The sequence below is a fragment of the Prionailurus bengalensis genome, chromosome D2 (genome assembly GCF_016509475.1).
Source record: "Prionailurus bengalensis isolate Pbe53 chromosome D2, Fcat_Pben_1.1_paternal_pri, whole genome shotgun sequence".
NCBI lineage: Eukaryota > Metazoa > Chordata > Mammalia > Carnivora > Felidae > Prionailurus > Prionailurus bengalensis.
The window spans coordinates 29,397,140-29,417,165 of record NC_057351.1 but is presented as its reverse complement, the minus strand read 5'-3'; the positions used below and the strand labels follow the sequence as shown (position 1 = coordinate 29,417,165).

General features: G+C 37.5%; 1 protein-coding gene and 1 pseudogene across 3 annotated transcripts in view; both read right to left on the bottom strand.

Moving 5' to 3' along the window:
- Window positions 1–20,026, bottom strand: part of TET1 (tet methylcytosine dioxygenase 1) — a 129,106-nt gene that overhangs the window by 25,279 nt on the left and 83,801 nt on the right. For 2 of the 3 annotated variants that reach the window (XM_043596489.1, XM_043596488.1), the window contains exons 6-8: window positions 5,390–5,601; window positions 716–866; window positions 293–379 (exon numbers count right to left, since the gene is read on the bottom strand). In XM_043596489.1, the coding sequence (XP_043452424.1) occupies window positions 293–379; window positions 716–866; window positions 5,390–5,601 (450 nt within the window). The remainder of the gene's footprint in view (window positions 1–292; window positions 380–715; window positions 867–5,389; window positions 5,602–20,026) is intronic. The other variant, XM_043596490.1, reaches the window with a different exon arrangement.
- On the bottom strand, window positions 18,544–18,692 carry LOC122493647 (annotated as a pseudogene).

Genomic DNA, 20,026 nt, shown 5'->3' with positions numbered 1-20,026 from the left:
ATTGTATAGCAGTTTATAATATAAAATGTTTTTTATTCTTGGTCACAGCTCAAAGTTTGAAAAACACTGATCTTAGAGTTAATTGGTATCTAAATCATCTCCACTCCAAACAAAGCATAAAACATCACCACATTTAGTTCCTATAGGTGCCCCACCCCCTCCCAGTGCCTACCCACCCTTGAGCTGGTAAGAGTATGGAATTATACTTATCGGTTGTTATTTTAATTTAAAAAAATGTAAGTACTCAACTTATTTAAACTTAACAGTAAGGTTGACTAATTTCTTTGCTCACCATGGCCTCGTGTCCCGGACAGATTGGTTCCGGTTTCATATATCTTCTTTCTGGATTACGTCCTTTAGTAATTCTTTCATAGTAGTTCTGTGGGTAGTAAACTTTCTGAGTCTTTGAAATGTTGGCAAATGGTTTTATTTATTTTTCCTACTTTGGCTGGGTATAAAATTCTAGGTTCTTTGAACAATTATTGTCTCTGGGGTTTGGGGAGAAGGAGGAGGGAGCCAGGGACAGTGGTAATTTGGGCTCAGAGATGAAGTCTTTACCTAATTTATTGAGAATTTTAAACTATTTACATATATATATTCTTACTGTTTTTTCCACTACTTCTAAAATATTTAATTGTTTTACTATTTAAAAAACATTTTAAGGAATGTACTTATAAACTCATTGTGAAATTTAAAAGTAAAAAAGGGCACTTACGTGTAAGGGAGAGCTTGGATCAATTCTAAATCTTCTAGGGCTTGGGCTTCTACCAAATTTACATCCATTGAAATACATACTCCAGGAACAACCAAAAGAGAAGGAAGCTCCACAAGTCTCTGGATCAATTCCTTGACATGTACAGGTACGACTGTAAGATGATAATTGCAAGGGAATGAACTGATAAAGCGGGCCAATAGCTCAGAAAGAACATTTCAGATTCCTATAATTTTAGAAGTATAGATGACTAATGAATTGATTTTAACACATCTATTTTATTACTGAATTTACCTTAAGTAGTGTTGACAACCCAAAGCTAAATGCCCTTGAATATAGGCCAATTTTTAACTAAAATGTTTGTTCACGATTGGAAATCCAAATAAATAGCAATAAACTATACAGATATATACATATGGATGTGTCCAAGGAGAGGAAATAAAGAATCTAGATTTTAATCCTGGATCTGTTCCCTATCAGATGTGAAAATTAGAGTATCTCATTAGCTCTTTGGACTTTAGCTCCTTCATCTATAAACTGACATTGATATAATTCTCTGAGGATTGACAGTGGATAAGATATTTTGCATGTGAGATCACTCTCAATTTTAATGAAGGTCTTTATTAGGGCGCCTGGGTGGCTCAGTTGGTTAAGCATTGGACTCTTGATTTCGGCTAAGGTCATTATCTTGCAGTTTGTGAGTTCAAGCCCCATGTCGGGCTCACTGCTGTCAGTCTGTCAGTGCAGTACCTGCTTCAGATCCTCTGTCCCCTCTTCTCTGCCCTTCCTCCACTTGCATTCTCTCTCTCAAAAAATAAATAAAATATAAAAAAAAAAAACATTAAAAAGTCTTCATTAAGGTTATAAATGAAAAAATTGAACTGAAAGTAATTTGGTTGTTTTATCACATTGGGGGCATTTCTGAGGTCCTAACAGACCCAATAGTAAGGATGACAATGATTACAATATTCATACAAAGATATGAAACCAAGGAGGTAAAAAGCACTCTTTGGTTTCTAATTGCATAATCCTCAAAACTTGAATAGTATGTGCATAGTTCTTACGTAATGATTAAAAATACAAACAAAAACCCATATTTTAAAAAGTCAATAAAAAGAATATAGAAATGTAAAGTTTGAAACTATTATTAGTATTTTTAAATTGTAAACATCAGGAAAATGTCTAATACGTAAGGTAACACTGAATATGATAAGAAAGTATACAAAAAGTATCATTTAAGATACCGCGAAGGGGAGGAATTGTCTAAGTACCCCTAAATCTTCTTACCAAGATGGAAGATATATTGTGAAATGACAAAATGTTACAACAACTTGAAAAGGAAGAAAAAGGGTATGCAAATGGGATTAAATTTGAAATTACAGAAGGACATTAACGTTGCCAAATAGAAAAATAAATAGCACATTTATGTCATTGAAATGACACATGGAAAGGAAAGAAAATTGTAGTTTCACTGAAAGTTGACAGTTAAACAATTAAAAACACAGGAAATGTAGAAGTTCGTGAGACCTACAAGAGCTTTTGCAAACAGTCAATATCACTGATAATAGGACAAATGAAATGAAAGTAGGTCCTTATCTTATGGACTAAATATGATAGTCCTGCCAATAATTTCTCAATTGAATTACATTAGCAAGCAGCAATCAAACTCAAACTGAGCAATTGTCTATAAAATTAGGACCAAAGCAAAAATGTGCTATTGGGACCTCCTCAAAATAAAAGTCTTCTGCACAGCAAAGGAAACAATCAGGAAAACTAAAAGGCAACCGACAGAATGGGAGAAGATATTTGCAAACAACATATCACATAAAGGGTTAGTATCCCAAATCTATGAAGAACTTATCAAAAATCAACCAAAAAAGAAATAATCCAGGGAAGAAATGGGCAAAAGACATGAATAGACACTTCTCCAAGAAGACATCCAGATGACCAAGTGACATGAAAAAATGCTCAACATCACTCATCACCAGGGGAAAATACAAATCAAAACCACCATGAGATATCACCTCACCCCAGTCTGAATGGCTAACATTAACAACTCAGGCAACAACAGATGTTGGCGAGGATGTGGAGAAAGAGGATCTCTTTTGCACTGCTGGTGGGAATGCAAACTGGTGCAGCCATTCTGGAAAACAGGATGGAGGTTCCTCAAAAACTTAAACATAGAACTACTCTACAATCCAGCAATTGCACTACTATAGGTATTTATCCAAAGGATACAAGTGTGCTGTTTTGAAGAGACACATGCACCCCAGTGTTTACAGCAGCACTATCAACAATAGCCAAGTATGGAAAGAGCCCAAATGTCCTTTGATGGATGAATGGATAAAGAAGATATGGTATATATACACAAAGGAGTATCACTTGGCAATCAAAAAGAATGAAATTTTGCCATTTGCAACTACACGGATGGAATTAGAGGGTATTATGCTATGTGAAATTAGTCAGTCAGAGAAAGACAGATATTATATGATTTCACTCATATGAGGACTTTAAGATACAAAACAGATGAACATAAGGGAAGGGAAGCAAAATAATATAAAAACAGGGAAGGGGGCAAAAACATAAGAGACTCTTAAATATGGAGAACAAATAGAGGTTTGCTGGAGGGGACATGGGCTAAATGGGTGAGGGGCATTAAGGAATCTACTCCTGAAATCATTGTTGCACTATATGCTAAGTAACTTGGATGTAAATTAAAAAATAAATAAGTAAATAAGTAATAATAAAATTTAAAAAAAAAATAGGACTTCAGAAATATCAATACAATGAAAGACAAGGCATGAGATTTAAAAAAAAAGTTAATGTTTTATTTTTGAGAAAAAGAGCTCAAGTCAGAGAGAGAGGGAGAGAGTATCCCAAGCAGACCCTTCACAGTCAGTGCACAGTCCATTGCAGGGCTAGAATCTACAAACCAGCGAGATCATGAACTGAGCTGAAAGGAAGAGTCAGACACTTATCCAACTGAGCCACCCAGGTGCCCCAAGTCTTCCTGTTTTTGATTATTGTACAGGAGTTATGTAAGAGAATTTTGTCATTCTTAGAATATACTCTTGAGTAGTATTTACAGGAAAAAGGTATCAAGCCTGCAACTAACTCACAAATAATCCAGAAAGAAAAAATTTTAAAAATAAAAATAGCACTAGTAATAGTAGTTTTTGTTGTTGTTGTTGTTGTTATTTATTCTTTGAGAGACAGACAGTGCGTGAGCAGGGGAGGGGCAGAGAGGGAGGGAAGACAGAGAATCCGAAGCAGGCTCCAGGCTCTGAGCTGTCAGCACAGAGCCTGATGCGGGGCTCGAACTCACGAACGGTGAGATCATGACCTGAGCCGAAGTTGGTCACTCAACCAACTGAGCCACCCAGGCACCCCAAGTAGGTTTGTGTGCATGTGTAAAAAAGCAAATTTTACAAATTGTTAACAATAATGAAATCTATGTGAGGGGTATATATGATAAGAGTTCATTGAAATATTCTTGCATCTATTCTGTCAATAAGAATTTTTCTTAATTTTTCTTTATTTTTTTTAAGTAGGCTCCAACTCACAAGCCAAGATCAAGCCCCACATTGGGTGTAGAGATTACAGAGGGGATGTCGTGTATTTTTGTTTATATTTTGTATAATGACATTTCTTTTTTTTTTAATGTTATTTATTCTTGAGACACAGAGAGACAGAGCATGAACGGGGGAGGGTCAGAGAGAGAGGGAGACATAGAATCCAAAACAGGCTCCAGGCTCTGAACTGTCAGCACAGAGCCCGACGCGGGGCTCGAACTCACCATGAGATCATGACCTGAGCCGAAGTCGGACGCCCAACTGAGTGAGCCACCCAGGTGCCCCATGTAATGACATTTCTTTAAATACTCTCTAGTAACTGGAGTTGGCTTAAATGGAAAAAATGATAGAAATAGATCTCCTCCTCCCATGATTGACTAGCATAAATTTTCAAGTTTATTTATATATTTTGAGAGAGTGCGCACGTGCATGTGAGTGGGGGCAGGGCAGAGAGCGAGGGAGAGAGAGAGCCATAGAGAATCCCAAGCTGGTTCTGCACTGTTAGCGCAGAGCCTGAAGTGGGGCCCGAACCCACGAACCATGAGTTCATGACTTGAGCTGAGGTCAGACTCTTAACAGACTGAGCCACCCAGGTGCCCCAACTGGCATAAATTTTAAATACGTCACAAATTCAGGTTTTTAAAATTTACAATTTCAACAAGAACTAAAAGAAACCACGGGTGAACTACTATATAACTTGCAAGAAAGAAAAATGTTCTTTAATGCCACTTAAAATGCAGATAGAAAAGAAAAATAGGTATGATTAATTATATTATACAAGAAAGAGGATGGGGTGACTGGCGGGCTTAATCGGTGGAGCATGAGACTCTTGATTGTGAGCTTGAGCCCCACGTTGGGTGTAGAGATTACTAAAAATAAATAAATGAGTAAAGGAGAATATCCTAAAAGGGTCTCAACTCGCTATGAAACCAAATTTCTATTAAAGAAAAAACAAAAACAAAAAACCCCACTGGATTATTTTTAGTTTTAGAATACCTAAGTTTATGTTCTCCCATATAATACACGTCATTGGTAGTTAACTAACAAAGTAATATTACATAATAGAGGTCTGAACAGGAAAGCAGTAATAACTAAATTTGATTACTTTTCATTGAGCGTGCATCTTCGGTCTGTGGGATGACCATTGTAGGACTTCAGATTTTCAGTGAGCTCTGTATACAGTCTGTCGGCCATGGGGAGAGGGATGCCGTCCCACACCATGATGAGGACCACCATCACAGCTGTTGGACAATGGTGGCCTGTGCGCTGCCGAACCAAACAGAGAACTTTTTCTTCATCGCTGCCTCTTCTTAAAACCTGGAAAAGCAGAGTGCATTTGTTTATAGAAAACAAGAAACCTAAACTTGAGTGCAATGGATATTGGTTTTAAAGCTCTGTATTATTGCATTTCAGGTCTTTTTAAACATGACTATTTCTTAAAGGGTTGAAGCCTATTTAGTTTTTAGACTAGTTGCCTCCACACAACTCAGAGTAACCCAGGTTACTTGACTAACAAACAACAGGCAGAACAGGAGTCTGTGGTATGTGGTTATTACTTGTGAAAGGAGACGAAAGCAATCTGTGGTTTCTTTCGCTGTCGATACAGTATTGCAAAATAGACAACAGAGGATTCCCTGGAAAAGAGCCTAACTGTTTTGCTCTTACACAAATGCCACAACGGGACAAATCTAGCCAGATGCAAATAACCAGGGACCCTCAATATTAAAAATGGACTTCAGCACTTGGGTGAATGGTTTTATTAGACAGAATAATTAATACATAAAGCAATGCTCCTAAAATTCCTGTGACCTTTCCATGCTATCACAAGGATCTAGCATACCCATATTATAAGATTAAGGTGGTTCAGTTGACACGGTAAATGCAAAATACAACAATTAACTTTGAATAATTATTGATTTTTCTTACACTGTATCGTACCCATGGGGTGCTGTAAAGGTCTCAGAAGTATTTAAAATATAGCCCAGTGGTCCTAGTGCACACCAAAACATTACATAAAAATGTTGACAAGACATAAAACCAACCAATTCTGTTTAAAACTCCCTCCATAAATCACAAATTTACACAGCAGAGACACTGACCACATTAATCAGCACATAATCAGTAAATGATAAAGGTGCCCACCCCTGTGACCAAAATGGAGTAACGAACAGCAAAATTATTATCCCATTTCTGTTGCTATAATAATATTACATAAACTTGAGATGAAACTTCTTAAGATGTTAGTTACCCAATATCACTTTCTTCTGTCACTCCAGATGGTTAACAATCATTGCTACCAAGGCATCCCTTGAGTAGAGTTGGCTTTAGGACCTTCCCCCTAAACACAATTATTTATATTAAAATTTTTTTCTATACTTATATGTCCTTTTACAGCCAAATAAGAATACATTTGCTTTCAAATAATCTCAAATACAAAATGATATATAATGTATTAAACAAAATTATACCAGATAATTTTCAAGTTTTCAAGCAAAGAACAAAGTTACATTTATCTAGTCTTTGTATGGGAAATGCTAAAATGCTATTTATTCATGGTTATCTGTGCTTTTCTCAGATTCTCCAAATGTCATTCAGTGAACATCAGAAAATTAAGCATAACGAGTCTCTAAATTCAGATCTAGGTTCAATATGCTGCTTAAGTATTGCCATGGTATGAAGATTTGTGACCACCAAAAATCCATATATTAAATCTTGAATCCCAGTTGTGGTGGTATTACAAGGTAGGGCCTTTGGGAGGTAATTAAGTCACATGGGGGAAGCTCTCATGAGTGAGATTAGTGTTCTTATAAATAGACACCACAGAACTCCCTAACACCTTCATACATATGACAACACAAAGAGAAGAGGACTCCCCCCACCCCCCCATCCCTCCCCCCGTTCCACCCATGCTGGCATCCTGATTTGAGACTTCCAAACTCCAGAACTGGGAGAAATATATTTCTGTAGTATAGAAGCCACTCAGTCTGGTATTTTCTCATAGCAGTCTAAATGGAGGAAGACAAGTATTATACCTGTGTAAGTCTATAAAAACTATAAAACATTAAAAGAAATTAAAGGTGATCTCAATAAATGCAGAACTACCATGTTCATGGGATAGACACTATTATAATGATGCCAATTTTCCCCAAATGGATTTCCAGATGTGATAGGATCCCAAGCAAAATCTTATCAGAGTTGATTTTGCTTTGGGTGGAAGTTGACAATCTTGTGCCAAAATTCAAATGGAAATGCAAAAGATGAAAAAGGGCCAAGAAAATGAATGAAGGCAAAGTGATTTACCAGATTATGAATCTTGACCCTTACTGCACATAAGTAGCTTGAGTTATATTGTTGATATAAATATGAAAGTTCAAACAACACGTTTTTGAAAGAAAACATCTTCATGACCTTGAAGCAGGTAAAACCAATTTAGAATAGATTACTACATTTAATAACTATAAAGAAAAATATTAAGAAGGTGGATTGTACAGGCGCTTGGCTGGCTCAGGTAGTAGAGCATGGAACTCTTGATCTCAGGGTTGTAAATTTGAGCCCCATCCATGTTAGGCATAGAGATTATGTAAAAATAAAATCTTAAAAAAAAGAACTTGGATTATATTATAAAGTACGTCTGTTCATGAAAAACATTAACTAGCAAGAGATTAAGAAGGCATACAGGCAAGCAATACAGTGGGAGAAATATTTATAATACACATAATTGATAAAGTATTTTTACCCAAAGTATATAAGGACATTTCTCCAAGTGAGTAATAAAAACACAATAGAAAACCAGCCAAAGATTTGAACAGGCTCGACACAAGAGAATATCAAACAGATGATGAGCATATGAAAATATGCTCCACATTACTCGTCATGTAGCAAAGTAAGAAAATTTTAAGGCACCACATATGTTGGTGTGATGATAAAATAGTGAAAACTGCTATAGAAAACAGTCTGGAAGTTCCTCAAAAAACTAAAAATAGAACTGCCATGTGATCCAACAATTCCACTCTGGAGCTTACATCCGAAAGAACTGAAAGCAAGGCCTAAAACAGTTATTTGCGTGTTCATAGCACCACTATTCATAATAGCCAAGTGGTGGAAGCAATTCAAATGTCCACTGACAGATGAATGGATAAACAAAACGTGGCATATCTATATAATATCCAGACTTAAAAAGGAAGCGAATCCTATTACATGCTATATACAACATGGATGAACTTTAATGATACAATGTTAAGTGAAATAAATCAGCCACAAAAAAGCAAATCTATATGATTCCAGTTATAGGAGGTACCTAAAGTAGTCAAATTCATAAAACATAAAAGGGGAATGGTGGATACCAGTGGCTGTGATAATTGGGAGTTATTTAATGGGCATAAAGTTTCAGATTTGAAAGATGAAAATGTTCTGGAGATTTATGCCACAAAAATCTGAATATATATTAATGCTAAAGAATTATACACTGTAGTTAAGTGGGTAAGATGGTAAATTTTATGTTTTTTTAAACATAGTATAAAAAAAGTGGAAAGAGGTCTTAAAAAAAAAGGCACTAAACACCCATTAGAATGTCTACAGTGAAAAAGAAAATATCGAGTATTGATAAGAATGTGGAGCGACTGGAAGAGTTGTATGTTAGTCATGTGACTATAAAGAGATAACCACTTTGGAAAACTGTGTGTTCCTATCAACCAAAGCTGCACATATGCACACCCCACCCTCCCCACCCCTGCAATTTAGCAATTCCACTTCTAGATGTACAGCAAATAAAAATGTATTCTTATATTTCCCAAAGATTTCACCAATATTCATAATTATCCCAAATTGGAAACAACTCAAATGTCAATCACCAGAAGAATATAACTCCATAAATTTTCAACATTTATGGTAACAGAACACTACTGAGCAATGAGAATGACTTACAGTTACAGAAAACATGAATTAACCTTACAACTCTAATGGTGCATAAAGGAAGATAAGACGAAAGAATAATTATTGTAAGACTGCATTAAGATGAAGTTGGAAACAGGCAAGAGAAACCCATACTGTTAGAAGATAGGACAGCGGCTACTTTTAATCGGGGATAAGAGGGGACAAGAGTGCTTTTGAGGTGCTAGTAATATCAGATGCCAATTACACAAAGGTGCTCACTTTAGAAAAATCCTGTGACCTTAGGATTTCTGTAGTCTTCTGCACATATGCTACAGTTAATTAAGAAGTCTACCTTAACCTAAATTAAAACAAAAAACTGGAAAGGCTGGAGCACCTGGGTGGCTCAGTCGGTTAAGCGGCCGACTTCGGCTCAGGTCATGACATCACTGTCTGTGGGATTGAGCCCGAGCCCAATGTCGGGCTCTGTGCTGACAGCTGGGAGCCAAGAACCTGCTTTGGATTCTGCGTCTTCCCCTCTCTCTGCCCCTCTGTGGCTCGCACTCTGTCTCTCCCTCTCTCTCTCAAAAAAGAAATAAAAATTAAAAAAAATTAACAGCAAAAACTTGTAAAGGCGGTCATTTACTACTTCAGGATACTTTAGCAAGTTTCTTAACCCATGTATAGCAGCACAGAGCTAGAGCTAATTAATATTAGCCACTATTTCATGTCTCTTTGATTTATTACTGCACACTTGGCTCCTGATCATAGAATTTCAGCTCAAATATTTGTTGAATGAATGGTTAAAAACCACAAAAGCCCAATGTGGTTGCATTTTACAAAAATTTCAAAAAATACAAGTTACACTATTAAGATGAAAACTCTCATTTCAAAAGAAGATTTTAAATGAGTATAAATATCCCCAATTTTAAAACTTTTCTCGAGAGTTGTATCATTTAGAAAGTGGAAGGATTTATTAATTTATAAGCTGTTGAATCTGTGGTCACGTGGCAGTCACTTTAGATGGTAAATGGTACATACAAACTTCTGTGGGAAATGTTTGTGTAATTAAAAACACACCACAAACTGAATGAAAAATGTTTTAAATAGTTTTCATAAATATGATCGACTTGTCATATATGTAAAATAATTTAAATACCATGAAGTCCATCCTTTTAAAGTACAGAATTCATTGGTTACTGTATACTCAGCGTTCACCCTCTCCCCAACCCCTTAGAAGTCATGCCACTTTTTTCTCCTTCCTCTGTCTGCTTCGGTCCCAAATCTATTTTCTACCTCTATGGACTTTGCTCATTTGGGACATTTCATATAAATGGAATCCTCTAACACGTGGCCTTTTGTATCTGGCTTCTTTTCCTCAGCCTATGTTCATTCATGTTTGTAGTACTTATTGGTACTCTATTCCTTTTTACTGCCAAATAAGTATTCCATTGCATGGACATGCCATTTAGACTGTTTCCACTTTTGCAGTTATGATTGATGTTACGATTAACATTTATTTAACAAGTTTTTCTGTTGACATGTTTTCATGAGACCAAGCCCTGCAATGACAGTGTGGAGCCTGCTTAGGATTCTCTCTCCCCCTCACTCTGCCCCTCCACAGCTCACGGGGGGTGCATGCTCTCTGTCAAAATAAATATATTTATTTTTAAAATATTTATTTCCTTGTTGAGAGAGAGAGAGGGAGAGAGAGAGAGTGGAGAGGGGCACGGGAGAGGCAGAGAGAGAAACCCAAGCAGGCTACGCTTTGTCAGCAGAGACCAATGGAGGGCTTGACCTCATGAACTGTAAGATCATGACCTCAGAGGAAATCAAGAGTCATACAAGCCACCCAGTCACCACTAAATAAATAAACATAAAGAAAGGAACAATCAGACTATTTTCCAAAGTGCAAGATCTATTTTGTAATTACACTAGGAATGTACAAATGGATCCAATTTCTATATCCTCGACAACTCTTGTTATGGCTTGTCCTTAAATTATAGGCATTCTAGGGTAAAGTGGCATCTCATTTTAACTTTGATTTGCACTTTTCTGCTGAGTCATGATGCTGAGCATATTTTCATGTGCTTATTGGTCACCTGTGTATCTTCTTTGAAAAAGGTCTGTTCAAATACATTGTTCATTTTAGTTTGGATTGTTCATTTATTATTGATATATAGGAGTTCTTTTCTTATAGTCTCTATACAAGCTCATTAGACATCTGCTTAGCAAACATTTTCTTCTATTCTTATTGTTTTTTTGACCTTTCTTTATAGAGTCGGGTGAAGCACAAAAGTTTTAAATTTTGATGAAGTGCAATTTATCTTGTCACTTGTGCTTTTGGTGTTTAAGAAAAAAATTGTGTAATCCAAGCTCAAAGATTTACAGCTATGTTTTTTGTTGTTATTGTTGTTGTTAATTTTTTAAATGTTTATATTTGAAAGAGAGAGAGAGAGAGAGAGTGCTCAGGAGAGGGGAGAGAGGGCAGGGGGAGACAGAGGATCTGAAGCAGGCTCCATGCTGACAGCAGAGAGCCTGATGTAAGGCTTGAACCCAGGAACCGTGAGATTGTGACCTGAGCTGAGGTTGGATGCTTAACCAACTGAGCCACCCCGGTGCCCCTACAACTATGTTTTTATGTTTTGACTAATGATTACATAGCTTGAACTCTGACATTTGAATCTCTGATCCATTTAGGGGTCTTTAAGTGACTAGGACATTTCATGACAAGTCACTTCATTGTAAAGTTTTTAAGTTAAAAGATGTGGTAAATAACTAAATATAAGTGATCCTGGATTGAATTCAGACCCAAGAAAAAATATGTTGTCTTTTTCCATAAAGGATAGTTAGATATAAGACCTAAAGATTAGACAATAATATTAAATCAGTTTTGATAATTGTCCTGTGGCTATGTAAAACTTTCTTAATTATACTGTGGTTATATAAGGCAACATTCTGGTTTGTTTGTTTTTTTTAAAGACTTCATGGGGCTCAAACTCACAACCCTAAGATCAAGAGTCTCATGCTCTACCAACTGAGCCAGCCAGGCACCACGCACCATCCTGATTTTTATGAAAACATAGCAATGTATTTAGGGGAAAAGGGCATCATGTTTACAAATTACTTTTAAAGTATTAAGAAAAAATAGAGAATAAAGAGAGAGAGGGAGAGAGAAAAATAAAGCAAAGCTAATTTGGTAGAAAACTACATTTGCAAAATGTAGAGTATACAGAAATTCTGCAGTATTCTTGCAGTTTTTGAATAAGTCTAAAATTATTTTAAAATCATAAGTTTAAAAATAGTCCTATGATGTTGGCCAAAGTTCCATATTGTATATTTTATTCTCAATACAAGCTTGGGATTCTTGTGCTCATTGTCCATAGGGATGGATGACAAGTTTCAAAACAGAGCCACTCAATCAGTGAGATCATAGGTCAAGACATAAGCTACAGGCAGATCTCTGGAAAGTGCTAAACCCAGGGATTCAAAAAAACAGGCCACTGTCAGAAACGATGTAAGAGCAAAGAATAAGTCTGCATAATCGGAGGAGTGAAGAATGGACATATATTTTGTAAAATAAAAGATCTCCCATTCTGAGGTTAACTCAGTCTGTGGGACAATGAATATTCAATGCATACTAAGGCCTAGTAACATCTGAAATAAATTAATGTAAATTAATAAGTATGTGAACTTAGATAAAGCAATTAGTCGCAAGTCCAAAATACTGTCAGGTTAGCAAGATGTCATTTTGTCTAATTATTATGCTGCAAATTGTAATCACCTGGGAAGCCGATTAAGTACCACTGCAAAGGAAATCAGACAAATGCAAAATTGAATATACAGTATCATTTTGATTAATGGGGAAAGTATTAGTCATGTACTTTTCTATCGGGATATTGTAGGGGAGGTAGACATTTGTAAGGGGTCTGTAGGAGTTAAGTGTGCAAAGCAGGGCTAACTCTGTTTGGAGAGCGGGAAGGCTTTATGGAGGAGACTCCTTTTAAAGAACGACAGAAGTTTGCCACCACAGAAAAGAGTACAAAGACCATTCTAAGAATTTTGGAAAATAAGTCCCATGAGGCAAGGATGTTATTTAAGGAAGAATTCTGCTAGTTGTCCAGATACCAGATGGCTTCTGTGTCTTATAAAACCTCCTTTATTAAATTATTATTCATAGTTGGCTCTATTTCTGGGATCTCTGACATAAAGATGATGTTCACTCTGTATATAAGATGCAGCTCAAGAGTCAATACCTTCCCAAAGCCCTTCCTGGACCCTCATCTCCAAATATTACTCTTGGTCTCCTCCCTACTCCTTCTATATGCTCTTCTTAAGCAGGCAAGTGGTAGCATTTCAATAGTAACAGCACACTGGTGACTGCTTAAGGCACGGCCATGAAAGAACTCACCCAATAAGGAACACTTGACGGGCTGAATGAATTGCTGAGGAGTGATGGGGAAAGCTGTGTGATGGAAACGCTTGCCACACACCAGCTACTCCAAAGATGTAGGGTAACCAAAAGTCTGAGCTGCTGAAGAAAATCTATGAAGACCCAGAATTTCCTTTGGCAGTTTAGGTATTGGTTGACCATTGGGAGAGCACGCTCAGAGAAAGGGTGAAGAAAGAAGATAGAGCAATCTGATGATCATTAGGAAAATATTTCCTAGCAAATCTGTGATAGAATTCTCTCATCCCAGGTTATACATGATTCTGCCTCTACAGCCTCTTTACGAATAGCTCTGCAAAGTACATTCTTAACGATTTTCCAAGAACATGGTCCAGATGGGACAACCTATAGAAATTCCCCATGGATAGTTCTTAAGATTGGGATCAAGAGTGACAGCCTAGGGGCGCCTGGGTGGCGCAGTTGGTTAGGCGTCCGGCTTCAGCCAGGTCACGATCTCGCGGTCCGTGAGTTCGAGCCCCGCGTCGGGCTCTGGGCTGATGGCTCAGAGCCTGGAGCCTGTTTCCGATTCTGTGTCTCCCTCTCTCTCTGCCCCTCCCCTGTTCATGCTCTGTCTCTCTCTGTCCCAAAAACAAATAAACGTTGAAAAAAAAATTTCAAAAGAGTGACAGCCTAGGATATTCTAAAGAACTCTCTGGTGGTGTGTGTGTGTGTGTGTGTGTGGGTTCAGGACAACTCATTACTAAGTGTATGAAAACTGCTGGGGAGACAAGACTGTCCTGAGAAACAAAATTACTGTTATAATTTCTAAGGAGGCAGGTATAGGTAAACAGTATTTTCACATGCTTAGGGGCATAGAAAGAAGAAACTCAAAGACCTAGAGAGGTTTCCCCTAGGGCAGGCAGATTTGGGTTCTAGTCATATTGTATTTATATAGGCAACAAAAAATTATTGAAGCAGCTGTCTAATCCCCACTGCTTCCAAAAACCAGAGAACATTAGGTATTTATAAAAAAGGTTTAAAAAAAATGAGAGGAAATTGTCCTTCTAAATTTCAATTTTTTTTTAAAGCTATAGCAAAGCACGTTTTACCAGCCAAGCAATGGTCTGCTCTAAATGGGTCAAGGAACAATTTCAACCAAAATGAACATATAGAAAATGGAATTTTAAATCACTGAAAAAAATTCAAATTAACTATGGAATCCATACATAAAATTATGAAAGTACAGGGAGACACTATGTTTCTAATAGCCCAGTAAAGACTCAGGCTTCCTCAGCCAGATGAAAAAAACTCTGAAGGTATAGAGTAAACGACATTGATTTGACCAGGTTAAGAATCTCTTTTTTTTTTTTTTTTAATTTTTTTTCAACATTTTTTATTTATTTTTGGGACAGTGAGAGACAGAGCATGAACGGGGGAGGGGCAGAGAGAGAGGGAGACACAGAATTGGAAACAGGCTCCAGGCTCCGAGCCATCAGCCCAGAGCCTGACGCGGGGCTTGAACTCACGGACCGCGAGATCGTGACCTGGCTGAAGTCGGACGCTTAACCGACTGCGCCACCCAGGCGCCCCAAGAATTTCAAGCTTCTGTACAAAGATAACAGTCAAGCACTATGACTAAAAGAAAATCTACTGGGGGGCCTGGGGGGCTCAGTTGGTTAAGCGTCTGACTCTTGGTTTTGGCTCAGGTCATGATCTCACAGTTCTTGGGTTCGAGCCCGGCATTGGACTCTGTGCTGACAGCACTGAGTGGGCTTGGGATTCTCTCTCCTCCTTTCTCTGCCCCCTTGTTTGTGCGCTCTTTCCCTCTCTCGAAATAAATAAATAAATAAATAAATAAATAAATAGATAAACGTTAACAAAAAAATAAAAGAAAATCTAGTATTTAAACAATAGCAGACTATATAATAGAAGTTTTATTCACATACCACAAAAAAAGATAACGTAAATAAAACATGGTTATGAAGAGTGAATTCATGGAAGAAATACAAATGGTTAATAAAACTTTTTTTTTTTTTTTAATTTGGGGGAAAGAGAGCAGGTAAGAGGGGCAGAGGGAGAGAAAATCTCAAGCAGGCTCTGCGCTCAGTGAGGGGCATGACTTGGGGCTCAATTCAAAGAAACTGGGATCATGACCTGAGCTGAAAGCAACAGTTGGACACTAAACTGACTGAAACACCCAAGCACCCCAAATGGTTAATAAACATTTAAAAGAAACCAATGTAATTAGTTACAATGTAAGTTCACTCATAGTATCAATTTTTGGTTACTAGGTTAACAATGATGAAATAGATTACACTATTAGATACATATATATATAATTCAATTTTTTAATATAATTCAATTTTTAAGAAATTAACAATAACTAAAAGATTTATTGTTAACTCAAGTATTTAAAAAAATTTTTTAACATTTCTGTGGGTGCATGTGCAAGAGACAGCACGAGCGGGGGAGGGGCAGAGAGAGAGAGGAAGACACAGAATCCAAAGCAGGCTCCAGGCTCTGAGCTGTCATCACAGAGCCCTACACGGGGCTTGAACTCACCAGCCATGAGATCATGACCTGACCCGAAGTCAGACGCTTAACTCACTGAGCCACCCAGGTGCCCCTGGGGTATTTTAAGCAAAGAATTTGTAAGAGTTTATTTATTTATTTATCTTAGCATCTTTAAATATTAAGCAAGTTCTCAGATGCTTTCTTTTTTTTTTTTAATTTTTTTTTTTAACGTTTATTTATTTTTGAGACAGAGAGAGACAGAGCATGAACAGGGGAGGAGCAGAGAGGGAGACACAGAATCCGAAACAGGCTCCAGGCTCCGAGTGGTCACCACAGAGCCCAACGTGGGGCTCGAACTCACGGACTGTGAGATCATGACCTGAGCCGAAGTCGGACGCTTTACCGACCAAGCCACCCAGGCGCCCCTCAGATGCTTTCTTTATAATTTCTAATATTGGATCCAAACTATACATGAAGAATTCCATTTCAGCATGCAACTAAGAGTAAATGCCCTTGAGAAGATTCTGCTCCAAAACAATCCCATGCTTATTTTTTAAAACATGTTTATTTATTTTGAGAGAGACATGGGCAACAAAAGGGAGAGAATTCCAAACAGGCTCTATGCTGTCAGGGCAGAGCTAAACCAGAGGCTCGATCCCACAAACCTCAAGATCATGACCTGAGTCAAAATCAAGCATCACTCAACGGACTGAGCCACTCAGGCACCCCAATCCCATGCTTATTTAATCAACCTTTCTTGAAATTTAGAAAGTTTTTGCCGTAATAATATTAACCCTGTCACTTCTCTGCCCAACATGCTTCAGTAGGTGTCGAACATTTTTAATTGAATGTTTTAACATCCAAACTTAGTTTGGGTATGCCCAGGGTTGTTAAAATCTCAGAAAATAAATTTAAGATCGATTTTTAAATTTGAAAGTAATCAATTTTTACGCAAAGGAAACAATCAACGAAAGTAAAAGACAACCTACTGAATGGGAGAAGATATTTGCAAATGACATATTCAATATAGGGTTAGTATCCAAGATATACAAAGAAATGATACAACTCAACATCCCCAAACCAGAAGAAATGAACAGACATTTCTCCAAAGACATAGAGAGGCCAACAAACACATGAAAAGATGCTCAACATCACTCATCATGAGGGAAATACAAATCAAAACCAGAACCGTATATCACCTCACCCCTGTCAGAATGGCTAAAATCAAAAACACAAGAAATAATATGTATTGGCAAGGAGGTGGAGAAAAATAAACCCTCATGCACTGTTGGTGGGAACACAGTGCAGCCACTGTGGAAAACAGGATGGAGGGGCCTCAAAAAATTAAAAATAGAATTACCATGTGATCCAGTAATACTACTATTGAGTATTTACCCCAAGAATACGAAAACACTAATTCAAAAAGATATGTGCAGCCCTATCCTAATTGCAGCATTATTTACAATAGCCAAAGTATGAAAGCACCCCACATGTCCATTGAATGGATAAAGCAGATGTGTAAAAGATGAGGAATATTATTCAACCATTAAAAAAATAGAATAAGGGATGCTTGGCTGGCTCAGTTGGAAGAGTATGTATGTGACTCTTAACTTTGGGGTCATGGGTTTGGGCCCCACATTGGGTGTAGAGATTACTTAAATAAATAAAACTTAAAAAAGAAAAAACACAAAAACTGGGGCACCTGGGTGGATCATTCAGGTAAGCATCCAACTTCATCTCAGGTCATGATCTAGCATTCTGTGAGTTTGAGCCCCACATCGGACTCTGTGCTGGCAGCTCAGAGCCTGGAGCCTGCTTTGGATTCTGTGTCTCCCTCTCTCTCTGCCCCTCCCCCACTCACACTCTGTCTCTCTCTCTCTCTCAAAAATAAACAAACATTAAAAAATTTTAAAAAAAATTACTAAATCTTGCCATTTGCAATAACAGGGATGGAGCTAGAGAGTATAATGCTAAGTGAAATATGTCAGTCAGAGAAAGACAAATACTTTTATGATTTCACTCATACATGGAATTTAAGAAACAAAACAAAGAAAAAAAATGGAGACAACCCCCAAACTAGACGCTTATTTATAGAGAACTAATATTAACCAGAGGGGAGGTAGGCAGGGAATGAGTGAAACAGGTGAAGGGGATTAAGAGTATACTTAACTTGATGAGCAGTGACTAGTGTACAGAATGTTTGAACCACTGCATTGTATACCTCAAATTAATATAACGTTGTATGTCAACTATACCTGGAATTAAAATAAAAGGGGAGGGGGCACCTGGGTAGCTCATTCAGTTGAGTGTCCAACTTCGGCTCAGGTCATGATCTCGTGTTTTGTGGGTTCGAGCCCCACATCGGGCTCACTGCTGTCAGCCTGTCAGCACAGAGCCCACTTTGGATCCTGTGTTTCTCTCTCTCTCTGCCCCCCCTTCCACTTGGCTCTCCCCAAAATAAGTAAATATTAAAAAAAAATTTTTTTTTAAAGTATGGTTCCTGTAAGTACTTCAATACCAGGTCAATGTGTGGAGTGGATGGTGCAAGCTCCTATTCCATCTCCTTGCTCCAAACCCCATTTAATATAGGTACAGATACTATACTTGATCTTAGCCAAAAGGCCAAGTGACTTAAAACTTAATTTTAATTTTATATAGGGTTTTAAGTTTCAGTTTTTTTAAAAAATTTTTTTTCAACGTTTATTTATTTTTGGGGGGACAGAGAGACACAGAGCATGAACAGGGGAGGGGCAGAGAGAGAGGGAGACACAGAATCGGAAACAGGCTCCAGGCTCCGAGCCATCAGCCCAGAGCCCGACGCGGGGCTCGAACTCACGGACTGCGAGATCGTGACCTGGCTGAAGTCGGACGCTTAACCGACTGAGCCACCCAAGCACCCCAAGTTTCAGTTTGGATACTTGACCTTGATTTAGTTTTGAATTTTAATTTAATAGTTGCATAAATATAGGACTACATTACTTTTCTTAAGGAAAAAAAAACCAACAACAAATAGAATAGTCCTTCTAATACAATCTCAGTTGTAAAGATGTTAGGTGATTAGGGTTCTGCACCAGCTCCACTGAAGACCTGGGGCCCACAGAAGGACTAGTTTAGAATCACAGCTAGGAGTAATATCTGCATCATGTACGGAGTCTATTACCAAGGTGAGATCATTTTTGAGTTTATTAATAGTCACAGGGGAGAAAAAATTGAGCAATATTTTCAGCACAAAATAATGGTGACCAACCAAAAAAACCAATAAATACAAACAATCAAACAAAAAACAACACAACCCTTTGGTAAAGACAATTTAAAAGTACCTATGTATGATAATAGAATAAGCTTCAGCCTTTGGGGATAATGACTGGGTACATGCGAGAGACTTCTAGGGTGTTGGTAATAATTGGGTGTGTTCCTCTTGATCTAGCTGGTGGTTACATGGGAGTGTTCACTTTGTAAAGCTTAACTGCGCTATATATGAAGACTTGTGTAATTTCGTTTGTGTATATTATACCTGAATAATAAGTTTCCTTAATAAACGAACTCTATAAAAGTAGTTCTAATGGTGGTCTTAATTCAAGAAAAATATGTTTTATAACAAAAAAAGGCAAGGACAGTGAAAAATGTCTGTTCAACATTAGCTGAGAGTTAGCATCAACTTCTTGGCTTCTGCCTAATTTTGAATAAGGAAGCATAAATATTCTTCTCACATTATCAAGGTATCACAGAAACCAAACAAGTAGCCCAGGACATTATACTCCCTTTATTACACACCATAGTAATATTTCAGAGAAGTGCCTGATTTGGGGACAGAAATATGCAGCAACATGATACAGCCCAAAGACATCGAGGACAGAACCTTGGAACAAAGGAACCAAACAGGGAAAGGAAAGCATTCAAAGGTTATATACATATATAAATCCAGACAACATGGTTTGAAAACTTGTGGATACTTGGTTTTCTTCTTAC